Here is a 20818-nt window from a genome sequence, read left to right as displayed (position 1 = left end):
AAATACTTGTAGAGACGCTTTCAAAACGTAGGGCACTTGGATTTCTTTATAAACAGTAATACTCATTAAGAACAAAAATCAAAGGTAAAAGCTATGCATTATATATATATAGGACAAACCTTCATGAAGACTAGTTAGCTCTCAAGTAAGAATAATCTGCCAGGTACTATTGCATACTCCTTTAAACCCAGCACTTGGGAGGCAGAGGTAGAAGGCTTACTGTGAGTTCAAGACCAGTCTGAGACGACATAATGAATTCTAGGCCAGCCTGGACTAAAGTGAGACCCTACCTCAAAAAACAAAAACAACAAAACAAAAAAAAAAGATTGCCCTTTAATCCCAGCACTCGGGAGGCAGAGGTAAGGGGATCACTGTGAGTTCAAGGCCACCCTGAGACTCCATAGTGAATTCCAGGTCAGCCGGGGCTACAGTGAGACCCTACCTTGAAAAACCAAAAAGAAAAAATTGCAAGAGTAAACATGAAGATTCCAAATATTGGGGTGATAAAATAGGCTAAGTTGATTAGGGCACACAGCCTTGTAATAGAAGGTGCCTAGTATCTTTCTTTGTAAGTAGGGGTAGATTAGACCTATAATGCTTTTGACTAGGAGTTAGCCGGAAGAGAAGACCTTTCAGTGCCGGTGGATGTCATAACTCGAGAGTACCTTTTCCTCTGCAGACACTATGACCTCAATCAGCTGCTGGAACCTCGAAGCGTAACTGCAGATCCTTTAGATTACTGCCTGAGCTGGCACCTGTGGGAGGTTCTTCGTGCTCTGAACTACACTCATCTCTCAGAGCAGTGTGAGGGTGTGCTGCAAGCCAGTTACGCTGGCCAACTGGAAAGTGAGGGGCTCTGGGAGTGGGCCATCTTTGTCTTCCTGCACATTGAGAACTCAAGGTGAGTGAGAAGCCATTGAAGCCACTGAGCACATCTGGAACTACAGGGTGATGCCAAAAGATTTGATCTTTACAGGTTCAACTCAGCAAGTAACTGCTTAGAAAGCCTATTAGGTCCAACCATATGATATACCTCAAGACAGTTAAACCTTAAGCACAGACTGTCTGTGAGACTTCATGTGAACCAATTAAAAATGAGACTAGCTTTTCTTATGTATTATATGTATGTATTATTATGTATTATACAATATGTGGTGCTTTATTGCACTGGGGAATAAAATCCAGGCTATCAAAAGTTAACAACAATAAATTAAGGCTTAGCATAGTGGCTAATACTTTGTAATTCAGTACTTAGGAGGCTGAAGCAGGAGAATCACTGTATGTTCCAGACCAGTCTGAGCTAATAGTAAGTTCCACCCCATCCTGGACCAGAGTGAGACCCTGTATCAAATAAGGCAAAAAAATACTTTGCAATGCTGTTCTTTCTGGTGGCTTTATGGCTATTTGCATTTTAGGTAAGTTTGAAGGGAGGAATGAGACCATTTGAGTGTCTAGCAGTCCTCTTTTAGTTGTCTGGGGTCTCCTCGGTGAGGATATTTATTCCAGCTTTTCTTCCTGTAGTATGCGTGAGAAAGCAGTTCGAGAGTTGCTTACCCGGCACTGCCAGTTGTTGGAGACCCCTGAATCTTGGGCTAAGGAGACTTTCCTTACCCAAAAGCTCTGTGTGCCTGCTGAATGGATTCATGAAGCCAAAGCAGTTCGAGCACACATGGAATCCAATAAACACTTGGAGGCCCTCTATTTGTTTAAAGCTGGTCACTGGAACCACTGCCACAAACTCGTCATCCGGCACTTAGCTTCTGGTGAGTACATTCCATATTATTCCAACCACAACCCCCATGATATGGCTCAGGCCAGAGGTGATACTCAGGATAGGCCATGCCAGGTTTAAACCCAATCTGTTTTGCAAAAATAATAATAATAATAATAATAATAATAATAATAATAATGCAGAAGAGGTTTGGCCAGGAAGAGGTACTAAGGGACGGAGGAAGATATCAACATTGCAAAGTTACCACCATGGGCCACAGATATCCTTAATACACACTAAGTATCTAAGTTCTTTGTTTACTTGTGGAGACTTTATCCAATAACACCAGAAATATCTATCTGCCTGTGCCCTGAAACCAGAAATTTCTCATGTCCTTTTGGAAAATTTCACAGTATCTACTTGTAATTTTAAAGTCTAACCCAACATTATTTCTCCTTCCTTTCTGTTTGAGACTTTTTTTTTTCTTTTTAATTTTTATTAGCATTTTCCATGATTATAAAAAAAAAAAAATCCCATGGTAATTCCCTCCCTCCCGCCCCACACTTTTCCCTTTAAATTCCATTCTCCATCATATTACCTCCCTATCACAATCATTGTACTTACATATATACAATATCAACCTATTCCCTTTATGTCTCCTTTTTAACTTACTGGCCTCTGCTACTAAGTATTTTCATTCTCACGCAGAAGCCCAGTCATCTGTAGCTAGGATCCACATATGAGAGAGAACATGTGGCGCTTGGCTTTCTGGGCCTGGGTTACCTCACTTAGTATAATCCTTTCCAGGTCCATCCATTTTTCTGCAAATTTCATAACTTCATTTTTCTTTACCGCTGAGTAGAACTCCATTGTATAAATGTGCCACATCTTCATTATCCACTCATCAGTTGAGGGACATCTAGGCTGGTTCCATTTAAATTTGATTTTTTTAATGATTGCCATTCTGACTTGGGTAAGATGGAATCTCAGTGTAGTTTAATATGCATTTCTCTGGTGATTAGTGAAGTGAGCATTTTGTTTTTCATGCTTGTGAGTTATCTTTTGAGAGCTTTCTATTTCATGAGACCATTTATTGAATGAGCTAATTTGATTTTTTAGGTTTTGAATTTTTTGGTCCATTCTAGATAATCCCCTGTCGGACATGGCTAGCAAAGGTTTTCTCCCACTGTGCAGGCTTAATTAGCTGTTAATTAGCTTTTTTTTTTTTTAATTTTTATTAACATTTTCCATGATTATAAAATATATCCGTTGGAGTGTGCCCTTAATCAATATAAAGTGACCTTCCTTATCTTTCTTGACTAACGTCGGACTAAAGTCTACACTGTCTGATATTAGGATAGCAACCCCTGCTTGTTTTCTAGGCCCATTTGCTTGAAACACCGTCTTCCAACCTTTCACCCTAAGATAATGTCTATCCTTTGTAGAAAGGTGAGTTTCTTGGAGAGAACAAATTGTAGGATCCTGCTTTTTAACCCAGTCTGCAAATCTATGTCTTTTCGTTGGGGCATTGAGGCCGTTGATATTAAGAGATACTATTGAAAGGTGTGTATTTATGTTTGCCATTTTTTGTGTGTGTGTGTTTCTGGTTCTACCTGTATTCTCTTCTGTTAACTAGTATTTGAGTATTGCTTGTTTTTTCTAGGTTCCTTATATGTGTGCTTTTCCTTTTCTTCAGCATGGAGGATTCTATCAAGTATTTTCTGTAGAGCTGGTTTTGTCTTCAAATACTCCTTTAACCTGCTTTTGTCATGGAATGTCTTTATTTCTCCATCTATTTGAATGGATAACTTTGCAGGATAAAGTAACCTTGGTTGACAGTTGTTATCTTTCAGAACTTGGAATATATCACTCCAAGCCCTTCTGGCTTTAAAAGTTTGTGTTGAATAATCTGCTGTAATCCTGATGGGCTTGCTTTTGTAGGTAACTTGATTGTTCTCTCTAACTGCTTTCAATATTTTTTCTTTTGTGTGTGTGTTTGGAAGTTTGATTATAATATGGCGAGGAGAGGTTCTTTCTGGGTTTTGTCTGGCTGGGGTTCTAAAGGCTTCCTGTATCTGCATTGGCACCTCTTTCCCAATTTGGGGGAAATTTTCTTCTATGATCTTCTTGAAGACGCCTACTATCCCTTTGGAGTGGAATTCTTCTCCTTCTACTATGCCCTGAATTCTTATATTGGATCTTTTCATAGTGTCCCGAATATCTTGAAACTCCCACTCATACTTTTCTATAAGTTTCTCTTTCTCTTTGTTGGACTGTATTATGTCTGCCACCTGGTCTTCTAGCTTAGATATTCTGTCCTCTCCCTCATCCATCCTACTGGTGAGATTTTCTACAGAGTTTTTTATTAAATTAACTGTGTTCTTCATTGCTAGTAATTCTGACTGGTTTTTCTTTATTATTTCTATTTCCTTATTTATGTCTTGTATTGCCTTCTTTATTTCATTAAATTGGTGTCCTGCCTCTTCTTTGATTCCTTTGATTTCCTTTGATTTCTTCTTTGATTGTTTTCATGTGTTCTTTGACCTCTTTGAACATATTTATAATTATTCTTTTGAACTCTTTCTCAGGCATTTCCTCTAACTCTTTCTCACTGGAGGACATTTCTGATGCATTAATACTTTTAGGTGGATTTATATCGTCTTGCTTTTTAGTGTTTCTTGTGTTATAATGTATATATTTTTGCATCTTGGATTAAGTTAATGCTTGGATTTTCTAGCTAGCTGTGTATTCTTAGCTGTATCAATTGATTTGATGTAATATATTTTCAGGGTAGGAGCTTAAGGTGTTAGGTGTGGCTCTTAAGACTCTCAGAGTATCTACAAAGATGTTCTTAGGGGTTGAGTTTCCCTGCTATAGGAGTATTCAAGCAGGCTAAGTGGAATAAAATACAGGTAAATTCTAAAATATAACTAAACACTGTACACATTCAATCAAAAACAGCCCCAAGTATGTATGCAAGAGTACTTATTATAACAACCAGATCCTCTATCAACAAAAAGGTTAAGATTTCTGTCTGTTGAGGGATCCAAGTCAGCTTGCGACCAAGTGAGACCCTTCCCTGGTGCAATCCCAGTTACCTTGGATGATTTTGGTCTCAGTCAAGTTGCTGCCTGGGTCGTCGGGCTGCTGTTCTGATTTCTGGAGCTGGGCACTTGCTTTTCCTGCGGGGCCAACCGAGCCTGGCAATTGTGGCCCTGCAGATCAGCACCCCTGCTGCTGGAACTGCTGCTGCTCAAGCTGCCCCTGCTGGGCTGTAGCCACTGCTGCTGAAGGTGTTGCTGCTGGACCCACCGCTGCTGCTGCTGCTGTGTCCACTGCCGCTGCTCCCCCTGAAGCTGCTGCTGCGGGATCTGCCGCTGCTGCCGCTCCTGGGTCCGCTGCTGCTGGGGCCGCTGTTACCGGTGCTGGAGCCGCTGATGTTGCTGCCGAACTCTGCTCCTGCTTGGGTCCCGCTGTTGGCGTGGCCGGTCCGGGCTGCTGCTCTGTTCGCCGGAGCTGGGCTCGGGGTGGGGGAGGGGAGGGAGCCGCAGCTGCTCTGGTTGTCTCGCTGCTCCACGTGTTCTTCTACCTTGCGGTCTGCTCCTCCAAGCAGCCGCTCTCCCCTCACGTTTCCCGAGTTGCGGAGAGCGCGGTGTGAGGGGAAAATCCCGCACCTGGCTTTTCCTGCGGCTCGAGCCGAGAGTCTGGCGGCTTTCTGCTGCGCCACGGCCGAGCTGCTGGAGCCGCTTTTCCCGCCTGTGCAGGCTCTGGATGCTCTATAACTCTTCTACTTCTCCGCTGCCACTTCAATTTCCTATACACCTCACTTTTTATTTTTTTTTTATTTTTTTTATTTATTTATTTATTTTTTTTTTGGTTTTTCGAGTTAGGGTCTCACTCTGGCTCAGGCTGACCTGGAATTCACTATGTAGTCTCAGGGTGGCCTCGAACTCTCGGCGATCCTCCTACCTCTGCCTCCCGAGTGCTGGGATTAAAGGCGTGCGCCACCACACCCGGCTCACCTCACTTTTTAGCAAAAGTGTGTATTTTGCTGAGTTTTTTTGGTCTTTTTCCCCCCTAGGCTGCTTTGGTGTGGTACCTACACCACCATCTTAACCGGAAGTCTCTGTTTGAGACTTTTGACAGGTCTCTGAACCATGCACATTCATCTACTTAATACAAACATTGTGCTCAACATATTTTGTTTCTTCAGATGCAATCATTAATGAGAACTATGACTACCTGAAAGGGTTCTTGGAAGACCTGGCACCTCCAGAGCGCAGCAGCCTGATTCAGGACTGGGAAACATCTGGGCTTGTCTACCTGGACTACATTCGAGTAATTGAAATGCTCCACCGTATTCAGCAGGTGCCTGAGCTCCTTGAGCTGCTACCTTTTTCCTTCTTGCTGACACTTAGAATTTCAGAGTCCTCAGTAGCCTTCAGCATACTATATAGTTAAACACACTGTCAGCCATTCTCATCTGTATGATCCAGAGCCTCAGAGGTAGAGGCTAGAGGAGTTTGAGAGTTGGGAGCCAGCCTTTGCTACATGACATCATTTCTCGAACAAGGACTGCCATTGCTGGTGGTACTTATTGGCTTGTTTTTTGTTTTTTTGAGGTAAGGTTTCACTCCAGCCCAGGCTGACCTGGAATTCACTATGGAGTCTCAGGGTGGCCTCGAACTCTACATCCTCCTACCTCTGCCTCCTCAGTGTTGGGATTAAAGGTGCTTACCACCACGCCCAGCTTATTTTGTTTTTTAATTATTTTCAAGTACAGAGAGAGAGAGAGAATGGGTGTGCCAGGGCCCCCAGCTGCTGCAAATGAATTCTATATGCATGCGTCACTTTGCGCACCTGGCTTTACATGGGTGCTGGGGAATTGAATGAGGGAAGTTAGGCTTTGCAGGCAAGCACTTTAACCACTAAGCCATCTCTCCATCCCTTGACATGTTTTTAAATTACAAAGATGAGTTGTTTTTTTTTTTTTGTTTATTTATTTATTTATTTATTTATTTAAGAGTGACAGAGAAAGAGGCAGAGGGAGAAATAGGCACACCAGGGCTTCAAGCCGCTTGCAAACGAACTCCAGACGCCCCCTTGTGCATCTGGCTAACGTTGGGACCTGGGGAATCGAGCCTCGAACTGGGGTCCTTAGGCTTCACAGGCAAGTGCTTAACCGCTAAGCCATCTCTCCAGCCCAACGATGACTCTTTTTTTTTTTTTTTTTAGCATTTGTATTTCTTTCTTTCTTTTTTAATTTTTAAATTTTTATTAACATTTTCCATGATTATAAAAAAAATCCCATGTTAATTCCCTCCCTCCCCACCCCCACACTTTCCCCTTTGAAATTCCATTCTCCATCATATTACCTCCCCATTACAATCATTGTACTTATATATATATACAATATCAACCTATTAAGTACCCTCCTCCCTTCCTTTTTCTTCCCTTCATGTCTCCTTTTTAACTTACTGGCCTCTGCTACCAAGTATTTCCCTTCTCACGCAGAAGCCCAATCACAAAGATGACTTTTTAAACTTTCATTAATAAGTGGTTTTGGTCCCAGACCTTGAGAGGCTAAGGCAGTAGGATGACTGTGAGTTCAAAGCCAGCATGGGCTATACAGTGAAACCTTGCCTCAAAAACCAACAGCAGGGCATGATGGCGCACACGTTTAGTCCCAGCAGGTGAGAGGCGGAAGGACTACAGAGTGAGTTGCAGGTCAGCCTGGGCTAACGTGACCCTACCTCAAAAACCAAACAAACACCACAACCTTGCATTGGCCGGCTTGGAGGATCAGGAGTTCAAGATCACCCTCATCAACGTGAATCACTAACGAGGTCAGCATGGACAACATAAGAGCCTATCTCAATTGGCAGAGTGGAGAGGGAGCTCAGTCAGTAAAATGCTGGCCTAGCATGCACAGAGTCTCCAGGTTTGATCCCAGTACTTCATAAACTGGGCATGGAAGTGCATGTTTATAATTCCAGCATTTGGGAAGTGGAGACTGGAGGATCAGGATCGGGAGTGTGGTTTTTGTTTGTTTTCCTTTTTGAAGTAGAATCTCACTGTAGCCCAAGCTGACCTGAAATTCACTATATAGTCTCTGGCCTCAAACTCACAATGATCCTCCTACCTCTGAGATTAAAGGCAAGTGCCACCATACCTGGCAGTTTTTTTTTCTTTTTGAGAGAGAGAGAGAAGGAGGAGAGAGAATGTGTGTGCCCCAGAGCCTTTCAGCCACTATGAAGAAACTCCAGGTACAAGCTGAGGCAAGGAGGATCCTAGCAAATTTTAGGCCCGCCTGGGCTTCAGAGAATGACCCTATCTCAAAAAAACAATCAAAAGCAGAGTCACTGTTCCTTGTAAAATGGTGGAAAGTGGAATCCCTAGAGGATGATGTTGAAGGTCATGTGGTCAAACTCGTAAGTTACTTTCACTAAGAAACAATGATGATCCAAGCTAGAGCAAACAAGGCCTGGAATTAAGCTCTTGGTGAAGATACAGAATTTACCAAACATGGATTGTAACTGCAACTATAGAAGTTCAGAACACAAAGGAGAGAACATGTGAAGTGAGGAGTGTGCCCTGCAGTGTTTTAAAAGTGCCTAGACCTTGGAGTAGAAAGACCTCAATCCACTGAGGCAACTCATGCTGTCTTCTGAACCTGTACTAGGTAGATTTGGGGTGCTGTGTTAAAGGTTGCTGCCAGCTACATGGCTCATGAATCGTGATCTCAAGACCTTCCCAGCCCAAGGCTCTGAATACTGTGTTGCCTTTCTCTGGTCTTTCCTGCTCTTGGTGGTAGCATAGGCACTGTCACCAGCTTCTTAGGCACCTTCTCCTTCCTCATCTCATTGTCAGCATCTTGTATAATCTGTGGGCGGAACTGGAATGCTCAGTACTCCTGGTGACTTAATTGGTTTCTCGGTTTCTCTCTAGGTGGACTGCTCAGGTTATGAACTAGAGCAGTTACACACCAAAGTGACTTCACTGTGCAACCGGATAGAGCAGATCCAGTGTCACAATGCCAAGGATCGCCTGGCTCAGTCAGGTAAGCATGCAGCCTCTGCACTTCCTGACTCCTCTGGACGACTGGCTCCCCCAAGTCCTACTCTCCCCGAGCCCTGTTGTCAGTGCTCTCTCTGCTTCCCTCTAGATATGGCCAAGCGTGTAGCCAACTTGCTACGGGTGGTACTGAGCCTACAGCATGCCCCTGATGCCACATCTGACTCAACGCCAGATCCTCAGCGAATCCCTTTGCGCCTGTTGGCTCCCCACATTGGTCGGCTCCCCATGCCTGAGGACTACGCCTTGGAGGAGCTGCGCGGCCTCACACAGTCCTACCTGCGGGAACTGACTGTTGGGAGCCAGTGAGCCCCAGGCTCTTGCCGGCCCACTCACGAACTCTTCACACTTCCCACACAGCAGTTTCAAGCCTTGCTTTAATTGACACTGTTTGCCAATCACTAGGTTGACTGTGGAGTCCACCCTCCCCCTTCCTGCTGCCCAAGGCAGCAGCCCCCAGTTCAGAGCTTTTCTTAATTCTGAACATAGCATAAGGGCTTCTGGAACCAAAAACATTAGGAGACAAATCTCCATTTACCATCCTCGACTATTCGGTTTTTGTTTTTGAAAAATGCTCAGTAAAACCCTTTTGGCAGATAACCCCATACCGAGAGAGGAAAAATGAGGGAAAAAACCAGGGAATTCTTTCTGCCACCATTATTCTGGATCTGGTGACCACCACCACCCCTGTGCCAACTTGCTAAACTACATCTGCTATAGCCCGTCTTAGGACTCTTCAGAGGAGTGAGGCAGGCGATGGGATGGACATGCTAATCTAGGGCTGCTCTTCCTTAGCAAGCAGAAGGGAACTTGTCTCTGATGTAAGTAAAATGCTTGATTGACAGTTTGGGATTCAAAAGTGAGTTGGACAGAGTTAGGTAACAGAACAGGGTTTCTCTGACACATTTCAATAGAAGAGCATGCTGCTATGTGGGACTGACCATCAAGGCTGTTTTGTGCCTTGGATATTACATGAACTACATACTGCCTACCATCATGTGCAGCAGCCCCTGGTCACATGCCGCACGTCTCTGGGACGCTCCAGAACTTGGTTTGGTCTTTGATTGTTAGTCATCTTTCTGGGACTCGTGTCTGAAGTTACCAGAAGAATTTGTATGAAAAATGTCTTGGACAGCTTTCCTTGCCTCTCCCATACTAGCCCTCCAGAGCATTTCCCACTTTTTATCCACCTTCCTGGAAGAAGGTAAAACCATCACCAAGGCAGGCCGGGAGCTGAGCTTCAGGGTAAGGTCGGAGGGCCTTCACTACACTGCTGCCAGCTATGGGGAGTCCCAGGTGCTGGCCTGAGATAGCTCGTGTTAGGGCTGCACAGACAGTATGGCCACCCTTGGGTCTTTATGCATGAAGATTATGTAAAGATTTTATTAAAGTATATATATATATACATATATATATAAATGATCTAGATTATTTTCCTCTTTTTCTGAAGCTACTTTCTTAAAAAAAAATAAAATAATGTTTATAGCATTGACTTTTCCTTTGTGTTTTGCAATTTCTTGTCTAAATGGAAACACACAATGGATAAAGGGAGAACAGTTTACTGCTAACCTGAGATTAGCCCGAAGGCTAGTTTTATTTTCTGTTCTTACAGTGTTGGGAATTGAATCCAGGGTCTTTGCATTCTAGTTAGTAAGTTTATTACTACTGAGGTTCATTTTCAACATAAAGGTTCGGTTTGTAAGGGCAAATTTAAGAGACAAGGAAGTTGATTAATAATATATTTATGGGCATAGATTCTGAGTTGGGGTTCTTTAAATTGTCCAATAAAATATATTTTACTTTTTTGTTTTGTTTGTTTGCTTTGATTTCAAAGTAGGGTTTCACTCTGGCCCAGGCTGACCTGGAATTCACTATGTAGTCTCAGGGTGGCCTCAAACTCTCAGCGATCCTCCTACCTCTGCCTCTGGAGTGCTGGGATTAAAGGTGTGTACCACCATGCCTGGCTACTTATTTATTTAAGAGGTTTCACAGGCAAGCACCTTTACCACGTTTCCAGCTCTCAGTAATTTAAAAACATTTTTTTGTTTTGGCATACCATACCTATACATACGTACCCTGATCAGAATCCCCTCCCATGACCCTCAGTATTTATAAGAGAGCAAGAGAAAAAATAAGTGCTCGAGGGCCTCAGCCCCTGCATTTGAACTCCAGATGCTTGTGCCACCTAGTGGGCATGTGCAACCTTGCGCTTGCCTCACCTTTGTGCATCTGGCTAACGTGGGATCTGGAGAATCGAACATGGGTCCTTAGGCTTCGCAGGCAAACGCTTTTAACTGCTGAGCCATCTTTCCAGCCCCGATTTGTTCATTTGTTCTTTCTTTTTTTGTTTTTGGTTTTCAAGGTAGGTAGGGACTTGCTTGAGCCCAGGTTGACCTGGAATTCACTATGTAGTCTCAGGGTGGCCTCAAACTCACAGTGATCCTCCTACCTCTGCCTCCCAAGTGCTGGGATTAAAGGCGTGTGCCACCACACCCAGATTTCCAATTTTTTAAAACTAAGTTTATGAGAGAGACAGACAGGAAGACAGACAGTTGTAGAATGGGCACACCAGGGTCTCCAGCCACTGCAAACAAACTCCAGACATATGCCCCACCTTGTGCATATGTTTTTACGTGGCCACTAGGGAACTGAATTCAGGTCCTTAGGCTTTGCAGACAAGGACCTTAACTGCTGAGCCATCTGGCTTGCTTACTGTCTTGAAGGGAAGTTTCATCGTGGCTAGGCATTACATCACACATCAAGTGATATGTGAGCAAAAACAGTGAGCTAGCGAGTGACCACTCAGTAGATATGGACTAATAAACCTCAAGGCCCACCCCCAGCAAGACCTCTAACTGGGGACCCACGTTTTTGCATCTTAAGTTTCCAAAACCAGTAGCTGGTGGCCAGCGCTGCCAAATACTTCCCCCTCCCCCAGAGGATGAAGCCCAACCTTGAGAAGTAGGAAACTCCTTCGGCATTCTTCGTTCAGGGCTCCTCCTTTCAAAACACTTCTCACTCGTGTTGTCCCAGTGCAGAGAACTGGCCTCTCCTCAGTGGCAGCTAAACAGTAATTGCGACTGAAGTTGCTACAGTCTGTGGACATTGGACTTGATTTCTTTCTGTGCCAAGCTTTCCGTCCTTCATATCTTCCTGCAGGGTATCAGCATAGGCACAGTAACTGAAGTCGGGGCCCTGGTGTGATTGACTGCCAGGGAAGCAGGTGTAGCTATTAGTCAATAATCAAAATCTGCACATTGCCGGGCGTAGTGGCATATACCTTTAGACTCAGCACTCAGGAGGCAGAGGTAGGATTACCGAGAGTTCAAGGCCACCATGAGGCTATATAGTGAATTCCAGGTCAGCCTGGGCTACAGCGAGACCCTGCCTCGAAAGCCAAAAGAGATAAAAGACCTTTTTACACTATAAATACCTATGAATCTAAATGTGCAGCCCTAAACCTGGCAGTACTGTTGCATGCCCATTGTGCCCACTACTGTAATCCTGCCACTCAGGTGACTGAGGCAGGAGGCTCAAATTGAAGGCCAGCCTGGGCACAAAGCAAGACCTTGTCTTTTGCTGTTTTAGTAATAACTTTATTCATCTGAGAGAAATAGGGAGAAAGAAAGAGAATGGGCATTACAGGGCCTCCAAACATTGCAAGTGAACTCCAGACACATGCCGTACCTAGTGTATCTGGTTTAAGTGAGCCCTGGGGAATTGATCCTGGGTCCTTTGGCTTTGCAGGAGAGTGTCTTAACCACTAAGCCATCTCTCCAGCCCAAGACCTTATCTTAAAATCCAAAAGTGAAGCCAGCTGCGGTGGCACATGCCTTTAATCCCAGCACTAGGGAGGTATAGGTAGGATCACTGAGGGTTCAAGGCTATCTTGATACTACATTGTTAATTCCAGATCACCTTGGGCGAGTAAGACCTTGACTTGGAAAAAAAAAAAAAGGAAAGAAACAACCAAAGTGCTAGAAGTGCTTTAAAAGTCTGTGCCTTCCCTACTCCTGCATACTGCCCACAGGGCTGGCGCATTGTAAACACTGAGTCTCAGCCTGGCAGGACTTGTAGATACTCTGAGGACAGGGGGTGGGCGGCATCTCCTGCCCTTGGGGCCACCCACAGTGACCTGGGGCTCCTGCACTTCTGTGCAGTACAGAGCTTGCTCGTCATAAAGCCTTAGCCTGAGGTGTTCAGGCCCTCAATGGGAGAACTACAGGTCTGAAGGACACCTCCAGAATTCTAAAAGTGGTGAGAGCTAGGAGGACAGTTCCCATCTCCAGGACCTGGCCCTGCACACCCTTACACCTAAATGTCTGCACATCCTGCCCCCAGCATCCCTTGCACTCACCAGCTCCCCTGGAGGAGCCTCAGTGATCCTTTACAGAATTTGAATAATTCAGGTCACAGCACCCTGAGGTGTCGGTTTCAGTTCTGTTCCCATGGGCACAGCTGTGCCAACCCTGCAATTACGCTAATAAAAAGGGCAACCAGGGAGGAGCCGCTGTCCTGTGCCTCGGACTTCGTGTGCGGATAAGAGTTCCTGCCCCTGTTCTGCAGAGAACAGCAGGCTCACCGTAGCCCAGGCTCGGGGAGTCTCGGAGGCCTGATGACGGGGGGGCTACAAGATCAGTCAGGGAGACAGACCAAAACAGTAACATAAGAAGACAGAAGAAAATTGAGCGTGTAAGAGGTAAACAGAGGCTAGGACAGGCAGACAACGAGGACCAGATATAATACGGAGGGCTGGTATAAACAGAAGAGTCAGATAGCTGGAAAGGCCTTGGGGCTCCCTGGAGGGTAGTTGGGCCCACTAGAGATCTGTCTGATTACCAAGTACCATCCACTCCATCCAGCTGGACCTGATGTTGCCCTAGATCTGTCTGGGAGGCCTGCCCCAGGTCTGGATGTGCCAGGACCATGGAGCCCAGAAGCCACCACCTCTTCGCGGGCTTGCTGCTGCTGCTGCTCCTCCCTACAGGTATGAACCAGTCTTCTGCTGGCTGTGCTGTTCCCGTCTACCCCAGACCTTTCTCACACGTCTCTCGCCATCTTTTTCTTCCGCCTCTATGCTGAGAACAAGTTCTCTATGTGGAGCGTGTGTGGGAGAGGAGCTGAAGACACTGAAAGGCCACTTGCCTGGCAAGGGCAGGAGCAGTGACTAGGGAGTGTCTAGAGGTAGTGCTGGAAAAGTCAGAGATGCCACTCTTGAAGGGCCTTCAATGCCAGGCCAGGGCTTTACCCTAGTCAGTGGGGAGCTTGAAAATGTTCCAAGCAGATACTGGCATGATCAGTTCCATGTTAAAAAGCTTGTAGAGCAGGGCATGGTGGTGCACGCCTTTATGCCCAGCATTCTGGGAGGCAGAGGTAGGATCGCCAGGAATTCAAGGCCACCCTGAGACTACATAGTGAATTTCAGGCCAGCATGGACTAAAGTGAGACCCTACCTCAAAAAAAAAAAAAATGAGGAATGGGTTGGATATGTAGATCAGTGGTAGCATGCTGGCTCTGACTGCACCCCAACATTACAAAACAAAAGGGGGGAGGGAGAGAGAAAGCTTGTACAGGGCGAGTAAGAGAGTGAGCTTGAGGGAGGGAGCAGTGAGGTGGCTGCTGCTGCTGTCCAAGGGAGGGAGGAGCGCCTGAGCTGGAGAGATGATGGCTATGGATTCCAGAGCTATCGCAGGATCTGACAGGATCTGGAAACTATTGACCTACAGGGGGAAGAGGAAAAGGGGATGATGCCTGAACTCACTAGCAGTCCTGGGTACTGAAACAGAGAAGGCAGGATAAGAAATGGGCTCATGCACACCTCTAATCCAAGCAGAGGTGGGAGGCAGAGGCAGGAGGACCACTATGAGTTCAAGACCAGCCTGAGACTCCATAGTGAATTCCAGGTCAGCCTGGGCTAGAGTGAGACCCTACCTTGAAAAACAAACAAACAAAAAAAAGTGGGTTCAGAGCACAGAGCAGGAGGTAAGTTCTTATTTGGACCTACAGAGTTTACAGGGTCTATCTATAAGGAACTCAGGAGTGGACGATGGTATATACATGAGTCCGAAGCTCAGGAGAGAAACCTGGGCTTTAAGGACAGAAGGAAGAAGGGAAAACGGCTTGTTGCACAAGCCTAAGGGCCAGAGTTTGGATCCCCAGAATTGATGTAAAAATAACCAGGGAGCACAATGCCATAAAATCCAGGGCTGTGATGAGGCAGAGACAGTAAGATTCCCAAGCCCTACTCCCTGCTATCTAAGCTAGTCTAGCCAAATCGGTGAGCTCTGGGCTCAGCAAGAGACCCTGTCCCCAAAACAACAACAAAAAGGTGTCAAAGCAATTAAGCGACACCCAACCTCACCCTCCAGCCTGTACAATGCACTTGTGAACATACAGACAATGCACACGAAATAATTAAAAGCAGGGGCTGGAGAGATGGCTTATCAGTTAAGGTACTTGCCTGCAAAGCCTGAGGACCCAGGTTTGATTCCCCAGTACCCAAGTAAGCCAGATACACAAGATGGCACATGTGTCTGCAGTTCACTTGCAGTGGTTGGAGGCCCTGGCACACCCATTCTTTCTGTTTTCCCCCCACTTCTCTCTCAAATAAATAAAAATATTTTAAAAATAAAGGGCTGGAGAGATGGCTTAGCAGTTAAGGCACTTGCCTGAGAAGTCTACGACCTCATGTTTGAATCTCCAGGTCCCAGGTAGGTGAGATGCACGGTGATGCCAGCACGCAGTGTCACATAACCGCCACAAGAGGGCACATGTGTCTAGCGTTGACAGCAGGCTGAAGGTCCTGGAGCACCCATTCTCTCTCAAAAATAAATAATAACAATAAAGTTTTGGACCGGAGAAATGGTTTAGTGGGTAAGGCACTTGCTTGCGAAGTCTAATGACCCAGGTTTGACTCCCCAAAACCCACATTAGCCAGATGCACAAGGTGGCACATGTGTCTGGAGTTCAACTGCAGTGGCTGGAAACCCTGACACACCAAAGCTTGCTGCTCTTGTTTTCATAAAATTAAAAAAAAAAAAAGATCAAGAAACCATCAGAAAGCCATGAGGCGGGGCTGGAGAGATGGCTTAGTGGTTAAAGTGCCTGCCTGCAAAGCCTAAGGACCAATATTCAACTCTACAGGTCCCACGTAAGCCAGACGCACAAGGAGCGCAAGTGCACAAGGTGGCACATGCACACAAGGTGGCACATGAGTCTGGAGTTCAACTGCAGTGGCTGGAAACCCTGGCACACCAAAGCTTGCTGCTCTTGCTTTGATAAGATGTAAAAAAAAAAAAAAAAAAAAAAAAAAGATGGCTATCTCTGAAAACAGAAAAAGCCGGGCATGGTGGCACGCACCTTTAATCCCAGCACTCGAGAAGTAGAGGTAGGAAGATTGCTGTGAGTTTGAGGCCACCCCGAGACTCCACAGTGAATTCCAGGTCAGCCTGAGCTAGAGTGAAACCCTACCTCGAAAAGAAAGAAAGAGTTGTGAGATGTAGAGGATATGGACAGAGGACCTTGGACAAGGCTCACAGATGAGCTACCCTTCTCACTGATCCTCCAGAGGGCCTGGGAGCCGAGGGCAGACTGGCTCACAAGCTGTTTCGGAACCTGTTCGCCAACTACACAAATGCCCTGAGGCCTGTGGCAGACACTGACCAGACCCTGAATGTGACGCTGGAGGTGACATTATCCCAGATCATCGACATGGTGTGTTTTGGTGATGATTTGGCTGTGGGGTGTTACCTGGAATAGTGTCAAAGGTAGAAAGGATGAGAGGCGGGCTTCTTTTCCATGATGAGGGATGTCCACTTGAACTCACTGAGTCCCTGCTGAGTGGGCGTCACAGCTGAAAGTGAGGCTGAACAACCTAGCCAGGCCACAAGGGTGGGAACTGGTCTGTGTGGGCAAGTCAGGTTTGGCAGTACTGGGCTGTAACCTGAGAGTGAGTGTGCACACAGAAGGGGTAGCCTGTGCCCATACACAATGTCCACTGTCTCCCTCCACCAGGACGAACGGAACCAGGTGCTGACCCTGTACCTGTGGATCCGGCAGGAGTGGACAGATGCCTACCTACAATGGGACCCCAATGCCTACGGCGGCTTGGATGCAATCCGCATCCCCAGCAGTCTTGTGTGGAGGCCAGACATCGTACTCTATAACAAGTATGGCCTACCTGGGCCCCTTTGTTCTCTCCCTGTGCCTCAGAGTTACCCTTCGCTCAGCATGCACTGGTCACCCTCTCTACCACCTAGTCGGGTTACTCCGCTGTCCTGGAAACCCTCCCCTGGGAACCTTCTGGGCTGCCAGAGCTCACTAACATCCTTTCTACAACATCCCACTTCAGGTTGTCTCAAGTCAACTCAGGCTGAATGTCTCCCAGGAACTTAAAACGTGGTCCAAAGTCTGGCTCTCAAAGAGAGGCATTGGGGCTGGGGAGATGAGTCAGTACTTAAAAACCCAGCTGCCTGACAGGAACACCATGCTTAAGCCTGAGGACCGGAGTTCAGATCCCCAGGACCCACATCAACATGCAGGGCTGGGGAGATGGTTCAGCCGTTTAGAGCTTAAGCAGGAAGGCCTGTCGGGCTGAAAACCACCAGGTTCAAGTCCCCAGAACCCATATAAAAATCTGGGTATGGCCACCCACATATGTAACCTGTCTGGGGGAGGAAGGTGGTGGTGGCAGAGACCTGAGAACCACTGGGGCTTGCTCATGGAAGCAGCTCTGGGTAGGAGGAAAAAACATGCAGAAGACTGGTGAGAGAAGGACACTGACATTCTCCTCTGGCCTCTGCAGGCACATTTATGGGGCTGTGCATCAACACATGCAGGTGTGAACACTACCCATCACATGCCCCCCCCAACACACACACATAGGCAGGGCTGGTGGCACATGCAGTGCTGGGGAGTCAGAGATAGGAGGATCCCTGTAGCTTGCTGGCTACAGTCAGTGAGAAATCCTGTCTCAAAGAATAAGGTAGAGAAGAATTGAGAAAGATACTAGAGGTCCATTCCTGGCCTCCACCCCCACATATGCGTGCAGCCCACACACACTGGAACATACAGGCACATACCGCATGCACAAAACAAGTAAGTTAATAAATATGTGGAAGAGAGAGTTGTGTCTGGGGCACAACTGCCTCCTTTTAAAATATTTTATTCATTTATTTATTTATTTGCATGGGGGGAGAGAGAGAGAGACAGAGAATGGGTGCACCAGAGCCTCCAGCCACTGGAAAGAAACTCCAGATGTGTGCACCACTTTGTGCATCTGGCTTTGCGTAGGTATTGAACTCAGGCTGGTAGGCTTTACAAGCAAGCCCAGCTAACCACTGAGCCATCTCCCCAGCCCCACAACTGCCTCTTTATGGCTCCACTACCTTTCCAGACCAGCTCTGAGGCTCAGGGCCGCCACAGGGTCTTCTTTCCTTCCAGAGCATTCCTTTAAGCCATCTTAACAGCTCTGCATCTTCCAGGCAACTCTTGGCCCTGTGAAATTTTCTGGGCCCCTCCAATAAAGTATACAGACTACTCCTAAAGTCACTGCACCACCACTGAGTTTTCAAGAGTTCTTTTTGTTTGGTTGTTTTTGCTTTTTGAGGTAGGGTCTCGCTCTAGTCCAGGCTGACCTGGAATTCACTATGCAGTCTCAGGGTGGCCTTGAAGTCACCTCCTACCTTTGCCTCTGAGTGCTGGGATTAAAGGTGCGCGTCAGCACGCCAGGCCAAGAGGCCTTTAAAAAAAAAAAAAACTTTTTATCTATTTATTTATTAGAGAGAGAAAGAAAGAAAGAGGACGAGAGAGAATGGGCACACTGCAAACAAATTCCAGACACACGCGCCACGGTGCATCTGGCTTACGTGGGTTCTGGGTAATGGAACCTGGGTGCTTAGGCTTTGCAGGCAAGCACCTTTAACCGCTAAGCCATCTCTCCAGCCCAGCCGGGAAGAGGCCTTTTTATACTTGGCCCTGGGCTAGATCTTGGGGGGGCTGCCCTCCCCACACCTCTGAAGGCAAAAGGGCGCCTTAAGGATGCTCACCCTCCCGGGTCACACCAGGGCTCGTCTCTCCGGGGTGAGTGGTGGGGATCTGCCTTGGCCTCGGACCCCGCCTGTCCATCTGTCCTTCCGTCCGTGCATCCGCAGGGCGGACACGCAGCCGTCGGCCTCCGCCAGCACCAACGTGGTCGTGCGGCACGACGGCGCGGTGCGCTGGGACGCGCCGGCCATCACGCGCAGCTCGTGCCGCGTGGACGTGTCGGCCTTCCCGTTCGACTCGCAGCGCTGCGGCCTGACGTTCGGCTCGTGGACGCACGGCGGGCACCAGCTGGACGTGCGCGCGCGCGGCGCCTCGGCCAGCCTGGCGGACTTCGTGGAGAACGTGGAGTGGCGCGTGCTGGGCATGCCGGCGCGGCGGCGCGTGCTCACCTACGGCTGCTGCTCCGAGCCCTACCCGGACGTGACCTTCACGCTGCTGCTGCGCCGCCGCGCCGCCGCCTACGTGTGCAACCTGCTGCTGCCCTGCGTGCTCATCTCGCTGCTCGCGCCGCTGGCCTTCCACCTGCCCGCAGACTCGGGCGAGAAGGTGTCGCTCGGCGTCACCGTGCTGCTGGCGCTCACCGTCTTCCAGCTCATCCTGGCCGAGAGCATGCCGCCCGCCGAGAGCGTGCCGCTCATCGGTGAGCTCCGCCCCGGGGCGGGGAGGGGGGGCGGGGGAGAAGGGGGCTCGGCTCCGGGAGGGAGCTCACGTTGAGGGTGTGAGGTGGGGTGGGGGGAAGGAATAGCCCTTTGGGGAGAGCACCCCAAATGGCAAGGAAGCCTTCATGTCCCGGAAGGCTAAAATGTATGCAGTGCACGGATGGACTCGGGTGAGCATCACCACCCACAGGTGAGGCAGGGCCTCTTGGTGCGCTGGTTGCAGGAAGGGCTGGTATCCAACCATCTCGTGCCCGTGGCTGAGGCCCTCCGACGACGGCTGGAACGGCGAGGGAGCAGAGCGAGCCGCCGCCGAGAGCCCTGGTGGGCATGAGGAGTGGGAAGAACTCGAGTTTCCCTCCATCATCCTATCTAACCTCTTTCCTGGCCTTCAAAGGGTTCCGAGAACCCTGAGGCGGCGTCTTCTTGTTTATGGAGAGGCAGCTGGGAAGTTCACCACCCTTGATCTCATGTTTTGCCCGCACTCTGGCTTTCTCTGTTTCAGGGAAATACTACATGGCCACCATGACCATGGTCACGTTCTCCACAGCGCTCACCATCCTCATCATGAACCTGCATTACTGTGGGCCCAGCGCCCGCCCGGTGCCAGCCTGGGCTCGCGTTCTACTGCTGGGACATCTAGCAAGGGGCCTGTGTGTGCGGGAGCGAGGGGAGCCCTGTGGGAAGTCCAGACCACCGGAGTCAGCCCCCAGCCTCCAGCCTCCTGCCGGCCCCGCAGCGAGCCCCTGCCGTGAGCCGCGATGCCTCTGCCACCAGGAAGCCCTCCTGTGCCACATAGCTAGCATCGCGGGCACCTTCCGAAGTCACAGGGCTGCCCAGCGCCGCCACGAAGACTGGAAGCGTCTGGCCCGCGTGATGGACCGTTTCTTCCTGGGAGTCTTCTTCTCCATGGCCCTGGTCATGAGCCTCCTGGTGCTGGTGCAGGCCCTGTGAGGAGCGGGGCCTGGGTCCCAGGGGCAGCCCCGGTGTCTCCCGCAGAGATGGCAAAGGCGGTGCTTGTTGGTTCTCAGACCAGCCGGTCTCTCCCTACTGTTGCTAAAAGCCTGGATCTTCTCTTCAGGACCTTCTGACCTTAAAATTCTTTTTTTTTTTTAATTTTTATTAACATTTTCCATGATTATAAAATATATCCCATGGTAATTCCCTCCCTCCCCACCCCCACACTTTCCCATTTGAAATTCCATTCTCCATCATATTACCTCCCAGTTACAATCATTGTAATTACATATATACAATATCAACCTATTAAGTATCCTCCTCCCTTCCTTTCTCCACCCTTTATGTCTCCTTTTCAACTTACTGGCCTCTGCTA

At 47.8% G+C, this 20818-nt stretch overlaps 2 protein-coding genes across 3 annotated transcripts in view; both read left to right on the top strand.

Annotated features, from left to right (window-relative positions):
* The window catches only part of Nup98 (nucleoporin 98 and 96 precursor), an 88615-nt gene extending 78390 nt beyond the window's left edge, over positions 1-10225 (top strand). For both annotated transcript variants that reach the window (XM_045144983.1, XM_045144982.1), the window contains exons 29-33: positions 680-901; positions 1522-1763; positions 5925-6079; positions 8660-8771; positions 8877-10225. In XM_045144983.1, the coding sequence (XP_045000918.1) occupies positions 680-901; positions 1522-1763; positions 5925-6079; positions 8660-8771; positions 8877-9094 (949 nt within the window). In that variant the 3' untranslated portion in view covers positions 9095-10225. The remainder of the gene's footprint in view (positions 1-679; positions 902-1521; positions 1764-5924; positions 6080-8659; positions 8772-8876) is intronic.
* Positions 10226-13711: 3486 nt separating this feature from the next.
* On the top strand, positions 13712-20571 carry Chrna10 (cholinergic receptor nicotinic alpha 10 subunit). Its single transcript, XM_004650984.2, has 5 exons — positions 13712-13772; positions 16353-16498; positions 16799-16953; positions 18937-19469; positions 19991-20571. The coding sequence occupies exons 1-5, from the start codon at positions 13712-13714 to the stop codon at positions 20437-20439; spliced, it is 1344 nt and encodes a 447-aa protein (XP_004651041.1). The 3' UTR covers positions 20440-20571.
* Positions 20572-20818: the final 247 nt, after the last annotated feature.

The sequence above is a fragment of the Jaculus jaculus genome, chromosome 3 (genome assembly GCF_020740685.1).
Source record: "Jaculus jaculus isolate mJacJac1 chromosome 3, mJacJac1.mat.Y.cur, whole genome shotgun sequence".
NCBI lineage: Eukaryota > Metazoa > Chordata > Mammalia > Rodentia > Dipodidae > Jaculus > Jaculus jaculus.
The sequence above is the reverse complement of the archived record's forward strand: the minus strand, read 5'-3'. Positions and strand labels throughout refer to the sequence as shown.

Coding starts and splice junctions, on each gene's coding strand:
- Chrna10 (XM_004650984.2), top strand. CDS start 13,712: ATGGAGCCCAGAAGCCACCACCTCTTCGCGGGCTTGCTGCTGCTGCTG. Junction 16,499..16,798: donor TATCCCAGATCATCGACATG/GTGTGTTTTGGT, acceptor TCCCTCCACCAG/GACGAACGGAACCAGGTGCT. Junction 19,470..19,990: donor CGAGAGCGTGCCGCTCATCG/GTGAGCTCCGCC, acceptor TCTCTGTTTCAG/GGAAATACTACATGGCCACC.